Source organism: Rhinolophus sinicus, linkage group LG16 (assembly GCF_036562045.2).
Source record: "Rhinolophus sinicus isolate RSC01 linkage group LG16, ASM3656204v1, whole genome shotgun sequence".
NCBI lineage: Eukaryota > Metazoa > Chordata > Mammalia > Chiroptera > Rhinolophidae > Rhinolophus > Rhinolophus sinicus.
This window is the reverse complement of record NC_133765.1, coordinates 9,615,778-9,636,828: the sequence shown is the minus strand read 5'-3', so window position 1 is coordinate 9,636,828 and position 21,051 is coordinate 9,615,778. Positions and strand designations below refer to the sequence as shown.

General features: G+C 41.6%; 1 protein-coding gene across 4 annotated transcripts in view; it reads left to right on the top strand.

Moving 5' to 3' along the window:
* The window catches only part of APLP2 (amyloid beta precursor like protein 2), an 84,079-nt gene that overhangs the window by 49,049 nt on the left and 13,979 nt on the right, over window positions 1-21,051 (top strand). For 2 of the 4 annotated variants that reach the window (XM_019713973.2, XM_019713972.2), the window contains exons 3-10: window positions 464-587; window positions 11,492-11,604; window positions 12,397-12,593; window positions 12,984-13,204; window positions 14,384-14,551; window positions 17,637-17,767; window positions 18,764-18,838; window positions 20,350-20,508. In XM_019713973.2, the coding sequence (XP_019569532.1) occupies window positions 464-587; window positions 11,492-11,604; window positions 12,397-12,593; window positions 12,984-13,204; window positions 14,384-14,551; window positions 17,637-17,767; window positions 18,764-18,838; window positions 20,350-20,508 (1,188 nt within the window). The remainder of the gene's footprint in view (window positions 1-463; window positions 588-11,491; window positions 11,605-12,396; window positions 12,594-12,983; window positions 13,205-14,383; window positions 14,552-17,636; window positions 17,768-18,763; window positions 18,839-20,349; window positions 20,509-21,051) is intronic. The other 2 variants (XM_074321639.1, XM_074321638.1) reach the window with 1 other exon arrangement.

The following is a 21,051-nucleotide window of genomic DNA, read 5'->3' as shown; positions in this document are numbered from 1 at the left end:
ATATAAGATGTGTGAACTTCTTACATAACCAAGACTAGCATTGTGGGCCAGGGTTGAAGCATTATTCTATAATTTCATTAACAGACATTTCTATAGACTTGCCTCTAACATGTTTTAGTTCATGAACTCAGCTACTTACCTGTACCCTGCAAGTGGCCTTGATACGTGATAGATTTATTGAGCTAAAAGCTTGCAGCTTTTCTATGTCCTTAAAGATTCCTTTCTTCAAGAGAATGCATTAGAGGTAGTCAGAAATCTGCCTGTCACAAGAAAACTAATCTGTACATTATCTTCTTGCTTGAAGAGTTTATCTGGAGCCAGGGGCAGCAGAGTGGAACTTGAGATTTATAAAGGATAATGGTGACACTGAGTTGAACATAGATATTCATCCTCACTTGCGAGTGAATGTCCATTTATTCTGGACCAAGCCATTTAATTGTGGATGTGCTCTTTTCCCTTGCAGATGTATCCAGAGCTCCAGATCAATAATGTGATGGAAGCCAACCAGCCAGTCAGTGTGGATAATTGGTGTCGGAGGGACAAAAAGCAGTGCAAGAGCCACATTGTGATCCCTTTCAAGTGTCTTGGTGGGTACTTCTCACGAGGTGGGGTCCCTCGTTTTTAAATTTAATCTTCTCTTGACTCACAGTGAAATACCTATATCTGTTCAGAAGCTGCAGGAATGTATTGTAGGGCTTTCTCTTGAATGTTTACTGCTTCCTGTTATCAATCGTTGACTTGTCTTCAATGGTCGCTAACTCTCCGTCTCCCATTGTGCGCATCCTTCTGTCTTTTAAAGATGAGTCTTTTCCATGGCACTGACTGAGAGTGCTGCCCTCAGAGTAGCCCAGCTTTGCCTCCCAGGGAGAGTCTGAAAGTACTGTTTTACACTCACAGTGGAGTGGTACTGAAGCAGCCCAAGGAATAGAATCTTCTGTTCCCCCATCTCATCCTACCCACGTTTTGCAAGGTACCAAAATCCTGTCTTGTTAACCACATGAAACTTGTGGTAGCTTTCAGAAGTCACTCGGCCGCCTGTGGACATTTGGGCATGCCCAGGCCAGGCCCTGTGCTGCCTGCCATTCTGAGGGCTGGCAAGGGTGTTAGGACTCTGTGTGGTTGGTGTTAACAGTCAGAGCCAACTTGAGTAAAACCGTCACATTTTATTACCCAGAACAGAGTTGTTGCTTCAAATGCTTTTAGTTAATGTATTCATCCTAACCACTCATCACTGACACATCTGAAGTATACTCACATATCTGTACTCTGGGTGATTCAGGAACAGACTTGGTCATAGAAACTTAAAAAGGCAAAAAACAGTTTATTTTAGATGATCCATGATAGGATTAATATTAATATGGCATTAACATAGACATCCTGGGTAATTCTATGGATGTATTTAATTTTAGCTATGAATTTAACTTATTCCTCTCCTTCCCTTCATTAAAACCTTTCCTAAAATGGAATACGTTGCTTTTCTCATCCTTACATGTAGCAAAATAACAGGAAGAGTCAGCACCTGAATAACAGTATTTAAAATATGTAGCAATTTCTTTGTTTTAAAAGGGGTAGAGAGAGACACTACGTGTGCTTAACTTCGCTTACTTTAAAATTGAAGCACCATGCTACTGACTTGATAAAATTTTGTGTGATGTGGTTTAAGGATGTTCTTTCTATTTGGCTCTAGGAAATCTCGGCGTATGAGGTTTCATTCATTCTCTATAAAATTCTCATTAAACGAAGCGAGAATATTCCTGAATATTTGTAGATAGACAGTATTTGGAATCATTTCTTCCCTTTGCACTGTTATCCCTAAAGACTTTGCAGCCTGGTCTGCCCCCTTCTGTGTGTTTGTCTCTTGCTGGTTCCACTACCCACTCAGAACTCTGAGCTTGAGGTCTGGGAGACCTGCACATCCAGTCAGTTTTCAAGCCAGCCTGATTCTTACCTCTTAAATATGGCTTATATCCATGGTTCCCAAACTGCACTGAAGCACTCCAGGACATTGCAGCAAACTCACAGGGTCATCGTGGGATATTTTTGATTTTCAAGGGAAACATCTGTCAGACGTCCTGTGAACTGCTAGCTGAGGTATTCACAGTTTCAACACCACATCATTTCATTCCTTTCTATGACCACATATCTTTTTGGAGCTGTATTTTAGTGGTTCCTGAGATGAAAAGCCAGCATCATACAAAATCGCTGTAGAAGAAATACAGGTGATGGTGTTTAATCAATTGCAACGTTGGAGGCGTTACACAGGGACCAGCAGGCACTAAGTTGTTAGGACATAAGTACTTATTAAATTGCTGGACCTAACTACTTAATTTGGGGGCATTCTTTTGGTCTGGGGGTGCTGTGAAAAAATTACTGAGATACTCGGTGCTGTGGCTAGAAAGTGTGGGAACCTGTGGCTTAGACCCTCCTCCATCTGATTCCCACTTCTCTAGTTCAGCCTTTCATCATGTCCTGCGTAGGCTGTGACAACGGCCTCCATGCATATTTCTCAGTTCTGTTGTCCAGACTATTGCCCTCTGATCTAAAATGAAGGTTGAATTGTCTCTCCTGCACGTAAAACCCTTTTGTAGGTCTTCTTCACCTAAAAACTAGGGTTTAATTAAGCTCCTTAGCATGGGTTAAAAAATTCCATAAAGTGGTCCTTGCTTAGCTCTACTGAGTCCCCCACACCCTCCCACTCTGTGCTTTAGACTCGTCTCAGGACTCCTGGTCACTTACCCATCCAGTTCTCATTGTTGAGAATGACTTGCCTCTACTTACTTTTCTTGGGGAGTTCTCCCTACAAGACTTATCTCAGGGGATGCCTCTTTTAAAGGAAGCTTTCCTCCTGGTTGTATTTTCTGTCTAGATATTTGAAATTCTCCTTGTTGTTGCCATTACACCCGTCACTGGACAGTGATGTCTCTTTCAGTTTATGTAAAAGATACAGTTTATGTATCTTTCTCCAACTGTGTTGTAAACGCCTTGAAACCAAGGACCCTGCTTTAGTCTTTTGTCTGCTCAGCACCATGACAGTGCCTAGAATATAGGATACACTCTTAATGATAATTACAAGACAAGACCACAACCATAGCTAGTACACAACAATTCTATTTTACTTTATTCTCCAAATGCTATAGTGTGAATTTATCAGTGTGTTACAGAACCAGACAATGAAATGATATTGTCATTAACTAAATGCATAAAAGACAGTTTGACTGTAAACCATTCAGTAACTTCTTTGCATTGTGGTCACTGAATAAAGAAAGCAGTCTTTCTTTATTATACAGTCTTTGATGTTACTTAGTTCAGACAATTACTTGTATTTACACCAGTATCCATTTAAACAGTTTCTTAACCAGTGAGTAGAGCTACCCTAAAAACTGTGTTTTGAAATGAATACAGTTTGCCTGAGCCTAAGGTAGTGAGGGAGCAGCTGACTGGAGTTTAAAGGAGGTCATAGGAAAGAAACATTGCTAATTCTTCCGTGTCATCATTTAATAATGTCTCCTGCTGTCCTCACCCCACCTCCCCTTAGAGTACCCAGGTAGAACTGATGTTGGCTAATAATCAGCAAGGACCATCTCCCTTTTTACCATAGATTCCTTAGAAAGCCTTTTGGTGATGGTCTTTTAGAGTTACTTTTGCCTTTTTAAATTAGAAATATTAATTTTAAAATAACTTCAGGTTTACAGAATGGTTGCAAAAATGTACAGAGAGCTTTTGTATACCCTTTCTTCAGATTTCAGATTTTCTAATTGTTGATATTTGGTTAATAATGGTAAAATTAGTCTTATCATTTGTCCTCCCCCCCCCCCCCCCATACACACACACTAATTTTCTGTTTTCTTTTTTTCAATCATTTAAGTTGCAGACAGGATGTCTTTTTTTTTTTTTTTCTTTAACTTTTATTTATTTTAAGCGTGTTTTTCCAGGACCCATCAGCTCCAAGTAAAGTAGTTGTTTCAATCTAGTTGTGGAGGGCGCAGCTCACAGTGACCCATGTGGGGATCAAATTGGCAACCTTGTTGTTAAGGGCACCGCCTCTAACCAACTGAGCTAACCAGCCGGCCAGGATGTCCTTTTATCCCTTAATACTTTACTGTGTATTTTCTAAAAACAAGGACATTCTTCCATATAACCATAGTGCAGTCATCAAAATCAGGAAATTATCTATCCAATATCTAATCTACAGACCCTGTTCAAGTTTCGCCTGTTGTTCCAACTGCACTAGAATCTAATTCAGATCTCATGTTGCCTTTATTTCTCTCCAAAGCCTTTCCTTGTCTTTCATGACCTTGACATTTGTATAGAGTACAAGCCAGTTACATTGTAGAATGCCTTGCAGTTTGAGTTTGTCTTATGATCCTTTTCATGATGCCTTTTTCAGAGTACTGTCACAGAAGTGTTCTCGCTGCCTCGTACGGTAGTAGGAGTTGCATGGTGTCCGTTTGTTTCATTGCCGGTGTTAACGTTTATCACCTGGCTAAGATGTTGTCTGCATTCATGTATTTATTTCATTATGGGATCATTGTTCAGTTTGAGCCAGTGGGAGCCCATTTATTCTAGTTCTTGTGTCTTTTTACTATGTCCCTGTCATTCTTTGAAAGCTTCCTTACTTTCTGGTACAAAAAGATGCTCTAGGCCAGGGGTGTCCAAACTTTTTTCAACGTTTTTCACCAAGGGCCCTATGCGGTAAAATACACAAACAGCCGGGCCACTCACTCGAGGTGAAGTACGTATTGCCTCACCTGGTTTATTTAAGTAAACTAAATATATTTTTGGAATTTGCTGCGGGCCAATTAACAATGGATCATGGGCCGCAGTTGGCCCGCAGGCCGCAGTTTGGACACCCCTGCTCTAGGTTCATCCTGTGTTTTGCCTACTCCACCCCTGGAGTCAACCATTTCTCTGAGAAGCCCTGGTTTCATTTAGGGCTTTAGATTAGCCCTAAATGAAGGGGAAGGGTATTTAGATTTGCCAAGATCTGGGCATTAGGTTTGCCTACTGCTATTATAATGTTACTGCTTCTAGGCCCACTCAGGAGACAGAGCTAAGAAATATATGTATGTGTATATTAGTCACACACAAATCTGTATTTCTGTATGTATCTAGTAAAAACATTGTGCTCATGTTGATACCTCCAATTCCAGTGTCTTCAGTATGTGTTTTTAATTTTCTCAGTATCCCCTGTAAATAATCAGTCTCTTCTCTTTGTGAATAGGTATGTTGAGATATAATTCACATACTATATAATTCACCCATTTTAAAGTATGCAGTGTAATGATTTATGGTACATTCACTGAATTATGCAACCATACTCAATTCTTTTAACATAACAAACTGTACTAAAAATTAATGCATACATTTTATTCATCAGAGTAACCATAGTGAGTCCTTTTATGCATATTAAAATGAATACTTGTAGGAAAAAGATGGTAGTAGGTAATTATCTTCATCCCTGAAACCCCTTTTCAATACTGCTTCCCAGCGAATGCAAATCATAGGCAAGCCAGAAGTGTTAGAAGGTGGGAGCTGGGGAGAAAACAGGATGTGTCTGTATTGGTTGGGTGCCTCTATGAATTGGTTTGGATGTTCCAGGAGCCTTATCTGTGTATGCAGGTACTGTTTTTGTTGTTTTTTCAAGGTTGAGGGGAAGGATGTGTCTTGATTAGCACGCTTGAAAACAGTTTGAGAATGAATTTAGGTTGCTAGCAGTGTTTGCATCAAATCTGATGTTGCACTGTCTGGAGATGTCTGTGTTCACGTCATTCAACTCTGCTCTCCTCTGAGAGCATGCTTAATTACCCATCAATGTGACTCTTTTAACTGATGCGTGGTATATTCGGTGAGAAGTTACAGTTCACTTTTCTCCTCAAAATGAGCCTTTATATCTCACGTTACTACTAATTGCCTCCCGTTCATCTGTAAAAATTTATCTAAATAAATAAATAGGACGATCTGAGAAGGACAGAGTTGGTGGTGTGTGAAGAAGCAAAACTGCTGGTATTTAGGGGAAGGAGTTAGTCATCTCTGACATTTATATATAGACTGGATCCTGGACTAAAAGAAGAGAGCTGTGCAAGCCCAGGACTGTTTTCGTGTTTGGTTATTTTTGGGAGAAGATTTGGACAGGGAGTGTTACTGTGGTGTGAAGACAACCAAAGGAACTTTTCATTCTCAAAAGCTTTGAGGTGCAGTCTTCAGCAGCCGTACCTTGGTATCTCAGCAGCTCACCACTGCAGGGGTCCGTTTGCAAGTCATCTTTCCCTTTGAATTCATGATAGTCCATCAGCAGTTCACCCTGTTCCCAGTGTGGATACCTGTGCCCGGTGTATGTTCCTGCTTGTGGGGATTATTCTGGGTCTTTAACTTCTCAGAGCCTTATTTATCTCAGACACCTGCTAGGGAGGGCCACCAGACCTCAGAACAACTTGCCTGGGGTGGTTTACTCTCATTACAAAAGGCTTTCTCCCACCTGCTTACAGCTTCCAAGAGCCCCACACATAACCTGGTCTTACCATTTGCAATTGGAGAGTACTTTTGCAAGTAGGTTTATTTATAATAATGTGAGTGTTGGTGTTGGGGGCTTCCCTTGTTGGGTAAACAGTCTTATTGTTGGGTAAACAGTCTAGCAACTCTGAAAACCTGATGTCTGCCATGGCCCTGCTATGGGGAGGTGGTATAAAAGAAAAACAGTCAAAGGGAATGGATAGAGATTGGCAATAAATCAATAAATGCAGCTTACATAAAAGCTGCTCAGTTTTTGCTCAGTTGCCATATATGTTGATCAGCTTGTTCAATCAAATAGCAAAAACAATATAGCTTTTTATTTGGGATATACTTGGGAAATTGTGGCCATTATCTGTTGTACTCCACTGATTAAATTGAGGACTTAAAAATTTGGATAAACCTTTAAAGTATGACCATACCATTTTCAGTGTCCTTCTCTAAAATAGAGTAATACTGATCTGCGTAGGCCATTTTTTCCCTAGGAGCTTCCGATACATAATTGTGGCAAATGCAAAAGTGATGCTAGGATTGAAATGTGTTCCTCTTTTAGTTTACTTGCTTGAAAAGTTTATTTTTCAATAAAAGAAGTTGGGAGGAGGGAAGCAAAAACAGTCATTTCCCATTTCTGCACTCAGTTAACCATGATTAACGTTTTGTTGTATAATTGAGACTTTTCTTTTCAATTCACGTGGAAGGAAATGTGTGTACTTTCAATGCATTTTTTTCTAAATAGGATCACACTGCACATTCCTTTTTATTGTTTTTTTTCTTTTTTCTTTTTAAGTTGACATTTATTGAGCATCTGTTAGTGCTCCTCTTAAGGATACATGCACCTTTGAATAAAAGACAAACTTCAGGAGTTATCCAGGCTGAAGGAGGAGGAGGATTTGGGGATATGGGTGTGTTTATCGCTTTTGTTTAATAATTTAAACATAGACATAAACCGTATTTCTTATGACTCCACAGTACATAAGTAGCATTATTTAACTAATTCCCTATTAATGGACATTTAAGTTGATTCTGTTTTTTTTTAATACTAACACTGTGATGAATATCTTTGTTCACTTGCTTATTTTCTTAGAATATATGTTTAGAATTAGAATTAATTGAATCATAATACTTTTGTTTTTCTATTTTTATAGTTTATTTTCAAATTCAGTGGTATAAATTCTTTTGTGGTTTTCAGAGGTCAGACAGATCGAGTCAGTCATGGAATAGCTAAAGATTGGTGGCATTTCATTTCATGATTAATCATGGAGTTAATTAGTAAATTCCTGGCTTTTAAAAAAGTTGTAATTTTGGGCTGGCCCAGTGGCTCAGGTGGTTGGAGCTCCGTCCTCCTAACTCCGAAGGCTATCAGTTGGATTCCCACATGGGCCAGTGGGCTCTCAACCACAAGGTTGCCGGTTCAACAACTTGAGTCCTGCAAGGGATGGTGGGCCCTGCCCCCTGCAACTAAGATTGAACACGGCATCTTGAGCTGAGCTGTCGCTGAGCTGCCGCTGAGCTCCTGGATGGCTCAGTTGATTGGAACACATCCTCTCAACTACAAGGTTGCGGGTTTGACTCCCGCAAGGGATGGTGGGCTGTGTCCCCTGCAACTAGCAACGGCAACTGGACCTGGAGCTGAGCTGCGCCCTCCACAACTAAGACTGAAAGGACAACAACTTGAAACTGAATGGCACCCTCCACAACTAAGATTGAAAAGGACAACAACTTGACTTGGGAAAAAGTCCTGGAAGTACACACTTCCCAAATAAAATCCTGAAAAAGGAAAAAAAAAAAGGTTTAATTTTAAACTTTCGATTTTGAAATATTTCAAGGCATGCTGAAAAGATAAAACAATCTGAAGGTCACTCATGCACTCACCATTCTGATTTAAGTTCTTCAACAGTTTGCCATCTCCATAAGCCGTTTGGTATATCTCCATTTTTTTTTAAATTTCTTTATTTTCCATCTTATTTTTTAATAAAGGATTTAGATGTTCCAAAGTCTCATCATTCCACCTCTTTCCCCTCCTCTCTTCCCTTCTTCCCTCTAGAGGTAACCACTACCCCATTGTTAGCATGTATCATTCTCATGCATATTTTTATACTTTTACTACATCTATAAACAATTTGTTTTTGTTTTAAAACTTACATTAATGGTATACTGTATCTTACCTTTACAACTTGCTTTTACTTTACGTCATTTTGAGGCTTATCTAAGGTGTGATGTAAGTAAATTTAGTTAATTCATTTTAACCTGATACATAGTATTCAGCTATATTTTTTAAAAACTCAGCTTTTTTATTGTTTCTGTAGAATATATATCTAGTAATGAAATCAGTGTTTTAATTTTTTCTGATGTTGCAATTGTATGTATAAAATTGAGATTTTACAAATTATATTAACTGTTGCCTCACTATAGATTTTTAAAAAATAACTGTGCGTTGTATAGTTTGCTTTGTATAAGACTAGTTACTCAACTCAGGACTTTAAACGAATAACATTAACATCAGTACTTAGAGCTAACATTTATGTAGTGCTCAGTGCTTCCTATGTACCAGATTCTGCTGTAAGCTTTTCATGTACTCCTGTTGTATATATTGTCATTTCACCCTCATAACAGGATAAGGAAACCAAGGCACAGAAATGTTAAGTGACTTGCCTAAGACCACTCTGCTGGTAATGATGGTGCTGAGATTGAACCCCGGCATTTAACTCCGTACACACTGCCTCTTGTTGCTTTTTGTCATAAATTAACAAAAAATCTCCTCGTCAATATACAGTAATCACATTAAACAATGAGAGTTGGTGGTTGGATGGCAGAATTTTTGTGATTTCTACTTTCGTTGAGTATCAGGGGTGTCTCTCCCAGTAGAGGCAAATCCTGGTTTACCAGGAGATTTTTGTTTTTCTAAGCTTTGATTGTAATCTGGTTGATTGGTAAAGTTTGTGTACATGGGTCTAACTTACCTTTGTGTTCCTGCATTCGTGTCAAATTGAGCTGTTTGGCCCCAGAAGTCCCTATACTAATAGTGAAATCTCACTACCATGAATAATCTCACTCCCCATGTGTAATATGGGGAGGCAGTGTTTACTGCTCTAGTTGTAATGTCAGGAGCATATCTTCCCCTTATAGTAGATCAGAGACTTCCTTTACTTGCCACTTGGGTAGTGGAAAGGCTGGCTTCTCCTGCCCAGAGATGAGGCCGACAGGTCCTGAAGGAGCAGGCAATGATGACGAAGCTGGGGAGGGGTCTACATAGCTTTCACACTAGCTCAGAGCCCTAAGGCCTTTCTGAGGCCAGATGACTTTCTTACTATACTTTCCTTTTTTTAAACCTCAGAAGTTAGCTTGCCTGCTTCCTTCTCCTGCCCCTGCTTATTGCATCTCTCCCTGAGCTAAGTACATGTCTCTCCTGTCCATGGTTTTCCACCCACGTACAACCTGTGGGAGCATATCGGTGATGCACCAGAGTCGCCTGGGGTGTTTGCTTGCTCAGTGCAAAGTACTGTGTCCCAGTTTAGACCTACTGAATCAGAATCTCTGGGTGATAATCTGGTGATATATAAGTTTTTAGCTTTTTATATGGAAGTTACAAACATACCTAGACATAGAAAACAATACCATTCACCCTCACATCCCCGCTGTCAAGGTGTGTAACTCGTTAATTCGTGAGCCACTCCTACTTTTTATCTATGGTCCTGCTCCCACCTACCCCCTGATTGATTTATCTGGAAACAAATCACAGATACCATTTTTTTCCTATAAATATTTTTTAAAAGATAAGGATTCTCTTTTCTAAACAGCTATGTGTATTTTTCCTCCAGATTTTTATTTTTAAAGTTTTAGACCTATAGAAAAAATGTAGTAGTGAATTCCTCTGTACCCTTTATATAGGTTCTCCAATTTTGCCTTATTTATCCATCCCATTATGTGTGTGTGTGTGTATGTCTTACGTACTTTTCGTCGTTGTTGAACTGTTTGAAAGTAAGTTGAGACGTCATGATAGTTCACCTCCAGGTACTACAGCTTGTTTCTCCTAAGAGCAAGGACATTCTATAACTAGGATACAGTAATCACAATCATACTTGGAACAATTTCCCTCAATGTCCAAAGAATGTCCTTTACAGCTTCATTTTAAAAGGGAATCACACATTATATGTGATCTAGAACAGTGCCTAAGGCTTATTTTTTTAAAAAAATCTTTCATGACAGTGATATTCTTAAAGAGTCTAGGTCATTTGTTTAACCAAATATCCCTGAATTTGAATTTGTATTATTGTGTTACCATGATTTGTCTTATTGTGCCTTATTGTATTATCATGATTTGACATACTTTGGCAAAAAGACTGTGTAGGTAATACGTTCTTCTTAGGACATGGTATATGTCACCTTGTCCATGATTGGGGATATAAAGCTGGTTACGGTCATGTCCACCGGTTTTCCATTGCCAAATCACTTGTTTCCCTTTGTAATTAGCTTTCCATTGATGATTACGTGAATCAGTTACTACAATGATGGTTGATCTTAGAGCTAGGTACACAAAGGGCTAGAGTAAGATTCATCTGTAGTTTAGGAGAATACCCATTCTTAGTTTCCTGGGCATTTTGTTATTAGCACCACTGTGGGCAGAAATAGAGACGTAAGAGGCTGGGATTATTGCATGTGAAGTCAGAGGTGGGGAAAAGTACCTGTGTGTGTTTTGGAGGTCATGGAGGGGGGATCCTATTCCTACTGCCCCATCATGTGTTGCGATAGCTCTGCAGCAGGACTATGAGGGGAGTCAGGGAAGAGTGAGGAAAGTTCCAGGCATTGTGGCTATAATGGAAAGTTGAGTTTTTGTGGCTGTTTGCCTGAGCTGTAACATCCAGTTGGCCTTTGCAGATGACAGATGCTGAACCTGTCTACACCTGACTGCAACTGTCATAATCTGCAGTAAGGGTCATTTTCACTGTAATTCAGATTTGCTTCTGACAAAACTTTTCTTTTCCAGTGGGTGAATTTGTAAGTGACGTTCTGCTAGTTCCAGAAAAGTGCCAGTTTTTCCACAAAGAGCGGATGGAGGTGTGCGAGAATCACCAGCATTGGCACACTGTCGTCAAGGAGGTAAAAGAATGGATGGGAAAAGTCAAGGGTTGTTTTTTTCTGTTAGGAGAGAAAGTAGCATTTTCCTCACCACCTAGCAAATCTCACCACGGTTTTAAAGTAATTTTCTTTATTTTCCCTTTCTCCCTTCAAAGTTTATAATTACTTGTATCCTCTAAATTAAAAATAATCTGGGAGAAGAATAGATGTTTTTGTAAGAAGTATGGTGTTGACAATCCAGCCTCTAAAGTTAAGGATATGAAAAGGATCGTTAGGCAAGGACACTGTCAGCAGGGCTTCCAAGAAGGCCGTCCTAACCCTCAGGCCTCAAGGGAGAAATGACCCATTACAGAAACTCTGTGTCTGGACACACGCTGACAGGATTAGATGTCATTTCATTCTTCTAGTGGTGAGAAGTAGTTCCCTTTCTTAGCACTTGTCTTCTGTGGTTAAGTCGGTTCTCCAGTCGGTGGTCAAACTGGTCAGTGTCTGAAGCAGCGCTCCCCCTCACAAGTTTGGAATGGAAGTGATCACTGGCCACCTCTAACTGGTGTTGATAATTACTAGAAGAAACTCCCTTTCCCTTAATTTTTTTCAGCTTTGGGCTTTTATTATTTTTGGCTTTAATATTGTTTGCCCATTGCAAGTTAAGCAAAATTTGTCAATCTTCTTAAAGTAATAACATCATAACTTTTTGACAGAAAATCTATGTGTCCACAAGAGAAAGCATTGCATAGTGTTTTGATAAGGGTTTCTTTTGGATAAAGCTGGGAATCGGGTATGTCCTGATGTGGGTCTGTGGGTCTCTTTCAGGCCTGTCTGACTCAGGGAATGACCTTATACAGCTACGGCATGCTGCTCCCTTGTGGGGTGGATCAGTTCCACGGCACCGAGTATGTGTGCTGCCCTCAGACTAAGATCATTGAATCTACTGTGTCAAAAGAAGAGGAGGAAGATGAGGAGGAGGAAGATGAGGAGGAGGAAGAGGAAGACTATGACATTTATAAAAGGTGAACTCTTGTACTGAGCCCGTGAGGTTATTTTGTTGGTAGCTGTGGGCTGCTGGCCTCTCATTTCTGGATGCAGTGGGCATTGCTTTGTTCATGCTGGCGCTGAGCCAGCTTGCATTTCATTCCAGCTGGAGCCAATCATGGGAGAATCAGTGGCTTTTGGCTTTATGTTATTCTGGGCCACATTATTTTCTACAGGGTAATGTGGTCTCTGTTCATTAACTCTTCCTATTTGCTGACGTAGCGGGGCCGAGGGCCTTAGTGGCGCAGTTAAATGCGAGCTGAGCTGACTTCCTGTCTCTCTTTGTGTGTTTCAGAATAGGGAAGGGAATCATTGTTGTGCTTTGTGCAGAGGAATTGGTTAACCTTCCTCTTTTATTGTGACCTTAGTGAGTTTCCTACCGAAGCAGATTTGGAAGACTTCACAGAAGCAGCTGTGGATGAGGATAATGACGACGACGACGAGGATGAGGACGAAGGGGAGGAAGTGGTGGAAGATCGAGATTACTACTACGACACGTTTAAAGGCGATGACTACACCGAAGAGAACCCCACGGAACCCAGCAGCGATGGGGCCATTTCAGAAAAGGAAATCACTCACGATGTTAAAGGTAACCCGATGTCGAGCGGTGGCTGTAAAACCCATATGGTAACTGTTTATTTAGAACTGTGGTCTGCATGCATCACAGGTAAGTCACAGAAGGAGAGGTGGTGCCTCTGTGCACTGAAGGGGAAGTCAGCTCTCCAGCACGCTGGTGATGCCAGCTTGGCAGTGGGCGGCTGGGCCACCTCAGGGTCTGCCAGTTGTCACGTCCAGGGAGAGGTGCAGAATTGAATCAGAAAACTATCTTTTGCATTGTAAGGACTTAACTGGAGAGTAAGAGAGACCACAGGGTCTACCCTGGGGCAGGCTTGTTCCACATTCAGCCTGAAAATGTTCTCTCTCTAAGGGGAGCCCCGCCTCTCTAAAGGGGCTTTACTGCTAAAGCCCCTACCTTCTGGAGTGGAAATAACTTTCTTGGTTCTTCTTTTCCTGAGTGTGTTCCAATTTGTAGGCTGCCCTATTTATCCATTAGAAAGATGTTTGTAACTGGGAGGGTGGAATTTAATGGCCTATTGGTAAGGAATTGGGACCCACAGTTTTTTCATCTTGTGAATTTTAGGGTTGCGATAGTTCTAGAACCGTTTACCCAGAGCCTCCTGCTGATTGTGTATTTGAAGCCAGTTAAGATCTAAGGAATTATTTAGGACCAACTAGGGAGAAATTACTTAGTGAGCCTAGAAGTTTATGATTCACCTTGGAGGACTTAAAAATGCACACTCATCCTTTCCAGGTGCTTAAGTAGCGGTTGCTGGGGTCATCACTGCTGATGCAACCTGTTCACCTGCGTTCTCCTTTGGGCCTTGACCCCACCAAGACAGACAAATCAGGCACATACCGCCACCTAACTGGTCAGAAATGTGGGGCTCACAGAGCTATGAAATAAGGAAATTCTCTATGTCAACCTATACATCAATCTAGACTCAAGACAGCACAAAATTTTTTTTCAGTTCATAAATGACTGTATTGCCTCCGAATGGAAAAGGAACGCATCGTCAGAAATGACTGGCTCGAGCTGGTGAGATAGTCAGCCAGGGCGATCAGGTTCTGTCTAACCTTAGCCTTCACTGTTGTTAAGTGTCACCCGGTCCTTCCTCCTCACCTGGCCCAGCCCTTGCAGTCTGTAGCGTTGTGAAACATTTGAAGCTGCTACCTCTGTCCTGCTGACATTCTGACCGTTTCCACACAGCTGTCTGCTCCCAGGAGGCGATGACGGGGCCCTGCCGGGCCGTGATGCCCCGTTGGTACTTCGACCTCTCCAAGGGAAAGTGCGTGCGCTTTATATATGGCGGCTGCGGAGGCAACAGGAACAATTTTGAGTCTGAGGATTATTGTATGGCTGTGTGTAAAACGATGAGTAAGTCCCACCACGCTGGCTCTGTGCAGCAGATCGTCCTGTCCAGCGTTCTGTCTTTCCCAGCCGTCCTCGTGACTGCATCTGTGTAGTGCTCCCTGCCCACTCAGGTGTTTGCTGTCAGTCGTTTTTCCCTCATCTTGTGCTTTCTAGATCTAGACTTGCTTTCCTGTGGGTAGTTGTAAGCTCAGATTTCCATGTCCCGTGCTCACTGTGGGTCTGGTGGTGGTGGTGGTGGTGGTGGTGGTGGTGGCGGTGGCGGTGGTGGTGGTGTGTTCCCTTCCTGGTACCCCCAGAGTGCCCAGAGTCCTGTTCTTTCTCATCTCGCCGTGTAGTCTGCAGGCTCCCAGTGCACTTTGTGTTGTTTGGGAAGGCAGCCATGCCCTTGATTGTCTCTAGTTGAAAGGCATGAAAGGGTAACCAGATCTGCCATGAGTTCTGCATATGCTTGTTTCCAGGCTTTCCCTCTCATTCTTGTCTTTGAACTAACCTCTCTCTGACCCCCATGATGCCCGCTTTCCAAAGCAGTGGCAATGGGGATATTTTTGGGAGTCCAAAATATTGAAATATTTTGCTTTAGGCACTCTAGGGAGTGAACTCTGCAGCTAAGTGGTAGTAAGTCTGTTTCTCCAGTATTTTGGCAACACTGGTTTATGCAGAGCTTTAGGTAGTGAAGGAATTTTAGTTTGTGTGTTCTTTGGTCACAAAGGAAATTCAGTGGTTCAGTTCAGTTGGGTTTACTTAGATAGGAAAAGTTTTGCTTTTCTCCATGGTTACCCCTTTTCTTTTTTAAGACTCTGTTTCTCTTACCTTGCAGTACTAACCCAACCCATGTGTTTGGAAAATCTTCAAGCCAGGCAGTCCTTTCTTGGTTCCTGTTCTGAAATGCATTAGAGTAATGAGTTGCTGCTTGTTCCTGGTATTTGGCTGTAGCTTCTGATGTCTTTTCATTCAGATATCTTCATGGTTCCCTCTTTCTTCCCCCCGCACCAAAACATTTTTGAAATCTTAATATAATATGGTATATTTTTAGCACTTCCACTCCAGCTGCGGCTTTGTGAAAAGACTATTTTGATTTGAGATGACTGAAAGGTGGAAAATAAATGAGTTCTTAGGGAACTTGGGCAGAGACTTTTTTATTCAGGAAAGATGTAGAGATAGAAATTGTTGTGATATTTCCTGCTTTATAAAATTACTTAAACTAAGAGGCAACAAGACATTTGTTTTGTGTTGAAGCCTGAGGAATCACGGATTGTTAAGATCTTGCTGAGTATGCAGATGGTGTCCTTTTCCCAAAGGATCAGAGAGGTAGTGCCACAGCACACTTTGGAATGGCAGTTCTTCAGAGCATTAATGAAGTCCGCAAAATTGTGGTTTCCTATTATTTGTGGTAGGGGAGGCGTGCCAAGGAGCAGTACTCGTGGGGCCCCTGGCTGGAGTGCTCTGCAAGCCCAGAAGCATCACTGTTCCCGTGGTCAAGTTGGTGTTCCTCCTTGAAGGGGACTGAAATGGGTGAATGAGCTGGTTGTTTTCACACGGACAGGGGATGTGGTTCTAGGTCTGAGCCCATGTGTCTTCAGAACCAAACTTCTAGGCCTACTTCCTCTTCCCCCTTTGTTCCCAGGGGGTGGAGGCAGCTTGTGTTTGGTATTATCTTTATCCAGCCTAGTGATATGAACCAAAGACTCTGTCTCCAACACATAAGCCTTTAAGCTGCAGACGTGCTTAGTGTCACGGTGGACTTCCGTGCTTTGAAATTCTCCTAGCTGAACTTTGGAGTATCATGGGGAATGCGGTTTGTGAAGCTATGTATTTTAATTTAGTTAATCTGAAAATTGGCTATTGAGGTTCTATTTAAATGAATGTATAATAGCAACAATTCTTTTGAAGATTTTAGTTGTAGTTTATAGGTTTAATAAATAAAAGATGCTCTGATGGGAAACTAGAGTGGCTGGCGCATGTGTAGTTAAATTCGTCAGTTAATCAGTTGTTTTAAAGTTACATAAAGTGACGCAATTCTGGAACTTAGGTGAATTTGTTTCTGAATTAAAATTCATTGAATGTGGGCATTTGCTATGCACTTAGCTCTAACATTACGTCAGGATAGAGCAAGTTGTGCCAGCAAGTTGCATGTCATCCTCCCTCGCTTGGGAAATCTCGAGTGAACTGGACTAATAAATTTTCATAGATATTTCTTGAGAAGTTGACTAAGTTAACCTGTCATCTCAGTCCTTTCCTTGATGGGGTTAAGCTCCATTGTGCAGATACTTCCTTGCCTGGAGCCATAAGAATCTCTGTTTGACTATCAGTGAGGAGTGGTTATTCTAATGGGTTTGTTCTCTGGGTGATGGCCTGTTAGCCAATGAATGTCACGGATTGAAAATCCCAAGGTATCTTCACACTCTGGTAAATCCTTGTCAAACAAATATAGCAACTTTGTCCTTGCAACTTAGTTTTATCCCTGTTTCTCTGTTATTGGGGGTGGGGCTAAGCGTCCTTCAGTGATAACTGAAAACTGAACAACTGTAGCTAGAGCTGTTGGGACTTTCTCTACCTAGTCGATCACATGCAAAAAACATTCAGTTGAATCAGTTCCCCAAAGTAAGTTCCAACCTAAAAATAGCCAGAAGAAAGGAGGAAACCTGAGCACTGAAATTCCTTTCAAAATGGAGAATTTGTAGAAGTGCCTCTACAGGTCTGATTTCAGGCCTCCTCTCTGGTCAGATGTTATCAGTGACAGCAATAAGGTAGTTATTTTTTAGGATTTAAGACTTCAAGAACTGAGGGATGGTATAGAAGTGATTTCCATTTCTGCTCCTGGAGTCCTAACTAAGTAGATGCCTCGCTGCTGCCGCAGTTACCAGGGGGCCTGGACTGGCCTGGTGGGTGAATGTCATGTGAGGAAGATGGACCAGTGTATCTGACAGAGCCGGGCCTTGGCAGATAGGAGCACCCTGTACTTTGAACGTGATACAAGACAAACTAGCCTGCTCTGCAGTCCTGAGCTCGGTTTTCTTCCTAAAGCACAGTGCAGTTTCAACATTGGGCCTGACCCCCAAAGAGAACACCCTTTGTCGTTTTGTTTCAGTTCCCCCAACTCCTCTGCCAACCAATGATGTCGATGTGTATTTTGAGACCTCTGCAGATGATAATGAGCATGCTCGCTTCCAGAAGGCTAAGGAGCAGCTAGAAATTCGGCACCGCAACCGGATGGACAGGGTAAACCTATGCACTTCCCTTACCTTCGTGGTGTTTGGCATTGGGTAACGTGGTTTTCATAGCTGAAGAAAAGGGCTACCATCTCCCTAGATTGTCAGGCTAACGTGCCACTGTCACCTAGGACAGGTGAGGTGTGAGAGTATAAGGGGAGCTACTTTCTGGGTAACTTCCTCCCCTCCCCCAACTCCTACCTCCAGGATAACATAATTACCCTCTGTTCCAGACTCTGCAGAACACTTTTCCAGTAACCATTATGTTCTTGTTGTTTTTCTTTGCCATTAATTAGCTTTAAAAAGTTTTTATTTTGAAGAAGGAACCTGTATATCACTGTTGTAAATAGAAAGCTAGTATCATTTACCATTAGAACAAACTAACCATAAAAATATATTAAGTGAAAGCAAACATGTATTATTAATATAGTCTAGCTAGATCCCGTTGCCTGGTAAAGGTTGTGAGCCTCAGGGATGTGTCCTTTTCTTTTAAAGGGTTGTTAAGTGTTAGAACCACGTGAGCACTGTAGTGCAACTTTCTCCTAGACTTATTCAGAAGGGTTAAAAGAAAATTAAAAACAGAATTCCTTGCCAGGTCTTGAGTGCCACGTAAAATCTCACACATCACCTGTGCTGCGTTTATACTTTGGGAAACGCTCATTATTGGAGTTTATCCACATCAGTTCTGAGACGTATTTACTAACCCCCTCCCCCCTTTTCTTTGGTGAGGAGAGTAAGGCACAGAGACTGTTAAATAACCTCCCCAAGGTTATAGCGCCAGGAGATCAGAGGATTGAGACTCTGTTTGAGGATATTTGAGGCCTGGGCTCTTAGGAGGCGATAGTTTTATGAATAAAACAACCCTGAGCTCATGAAGGGATCATATGTGTGATTTCCTTTTGCACAGTTTCCTACGTTATATTCAAGACCTGGCTGTATTTTTAGAAAATGGGGGCACTGTTTTAGAGATTACTCTCTGGTTAGAATGGTTTGACCTTTGTTCTAGGTAAAGAAGGAATGGGAAGAGGCTGAGCTTCAGGCAAAGAACCTCCCTAAAGCGGAGAGGCAGACTCTGATCCAGGTAAGATGCATTCTCCAGGGACAGAGCTCCAGCCTGACCCTTTGAAGTACCGTCAAAGTCAGAGTCCCAGGAAGTTAGAGTTTGACACCTCCTTTTAGTCGACAGCTTATGTTACAAGGAAGTTTTAACTGGCCTGCTTTTTTTTTTCATCCCCTAACTGGTGTTCTCTAGAATAGCTCACCTATGGTAGACGGAAAACAAATCCCGGACCAGAGCACACCTAATTCATGCCAGGAAGTAACCTTAGCTGGGCTCCATTTGTTAATTCTGCTTCCCTGGCAAATGTCCTCAGTCATCTTCATTCTTAGGCTGCGACTTGTTTTTTTTAGCAGTACTGAATTCCTTTTTTACATACTTATTGGAAAGTCAAAGGCAGAAAATAAAGCTCTCTGGTACCAATTCACCTCTAACTTTGTAAGCGTGTAACCGTAGAATCACAGCAGCAACTGCATTCTCCTTGGATAGAAGGGGCGTTGATAGGAATAGAGATAGTAATGCACAAGACAGACTTGGGTTTCATAAAATTTTTAAACATTTTAAATCAGTTGGTGTTTATGTTTAGCTGAAATCTCTGTTCTCATGATAACCTTTATCAGAACACCTAGAAAATCTACGAGTGCTAATTTCTAGATAGCCATTGCATCCTGTGCAAGGAAATTAATTCAGTAGCTTTAAACTATACCTTTAGGGGCAGCCAATTGTCTCAGTGATTAGAGCACAGTGCGCATAACACCAACTTCTCTGGTTCGATTCCCACATGGGCCAGTGAGCTGCACCCTCTACAACTAGAGTGCAAACAACGACTTGACTTGGAGCTGATGGGTCCTGGAAAAACACACTGTTCCCCAATGTTCCCCAGTAAAAATTTAAAAAAACAAAACAAACAAAAAAATCCCTATATTTGTAAACGTTGGCCAGGCACCTCACAGATCACAACTTGCCCTTCAGGACTGCAGTGTGAATGAGTCAGCCAAACCCACCATATTCCTGGAATATGTTTTAAAATACATCTCCTATTAGGCTGTGGTTTCAGGATTTGGAAGTCTGTACCTTGCTACAATGTGGAAAGCAACCGCCTTCCTTTTCTTGTAGAGTATGTGGAGAAACGAGTAATGTCACTTACGGATATGCTAAGGAGTCCTTCTGCCATTCGATTTACCATGCTGTCATTAGACAAGGAAGTGATTCATCCTGACAAGGCAGATAAAGTGTACCCGGTTCTCGAATCACATCCTTTCATTCAGTATCATTGTAGCAACTTAACTCTTGTTTATATCAATTAGCCTATGGTGAAATTAGTTTTGTTATTCGTCATTTCACTTAAAGTCACAGAAGCTATCAAGGATGTTAAGTGAGGACTTACTTTATACAATACTTAGATCTTCTCCTTGCTCAACTCTTTGAACTGGTTCCCAGCGTGCCCAGGCAGCATTGGGCTCTAAAGTTGTTTGCCTAGACTTCCTCCAGGTACCATGAATTACATATATCTTGTTCCTACGTCCTGGGTTTAGCACTTCCAAGCTATGGTGAAAGCTTTAGAGAAGGAAGCAGCCAGCGAGAAGCAGCAGCTGGTGGAGACCCACCTGGCTCGAGTGGAAGCGATGCTGAACGACCGCCGCCGAATGGCTCTGGAGAACTACCTGGCCGCCTTGCAGTCTGACCCACCACGGGTGAGTCATTTTAAGAGCAGGTCACTGATGAAGTGTCACCTGCCCTGAAGTAGTGTTTGTGTAGAACCAACGCATGACACACAGGTCAATAAAATGACATTTTTATGACAAATTCTGGCAAAGCTGGAGGTAAGGAAAGAGGAAGGAGGAAAAGGTATTAGTTGTAGTATCTGCTTATGTAAGCTTAGCATTATCCTTACGCCTACAAATGCCACCTGTGGCCTGGAAGCATCTGACACCAAAAAAGCATAACCTCAGGATATTGGTTGGTAGTTATCCAGTTACTGAATTTTTGCGGCAGCCTTAGGTTCAAAGACAAAAATATGCCTTCCATGGACAAAGGCTTTTGAACCACTTCTATTCTAAATAAGATGAAGAAAGAGGTAAAGTAATTTATACAGAAACCTTTTTGTGCTGGTGGTCTCAAAACGTTTTTATCCCTTAATTCTAACCTGTCTTGCTTTGGGGGACGAAAAGTATTGAAAAGGAGGATATCTGTATCCTTCTTAGGTAAGCAAGTAAAATCTTTTCTGGGTGACACAG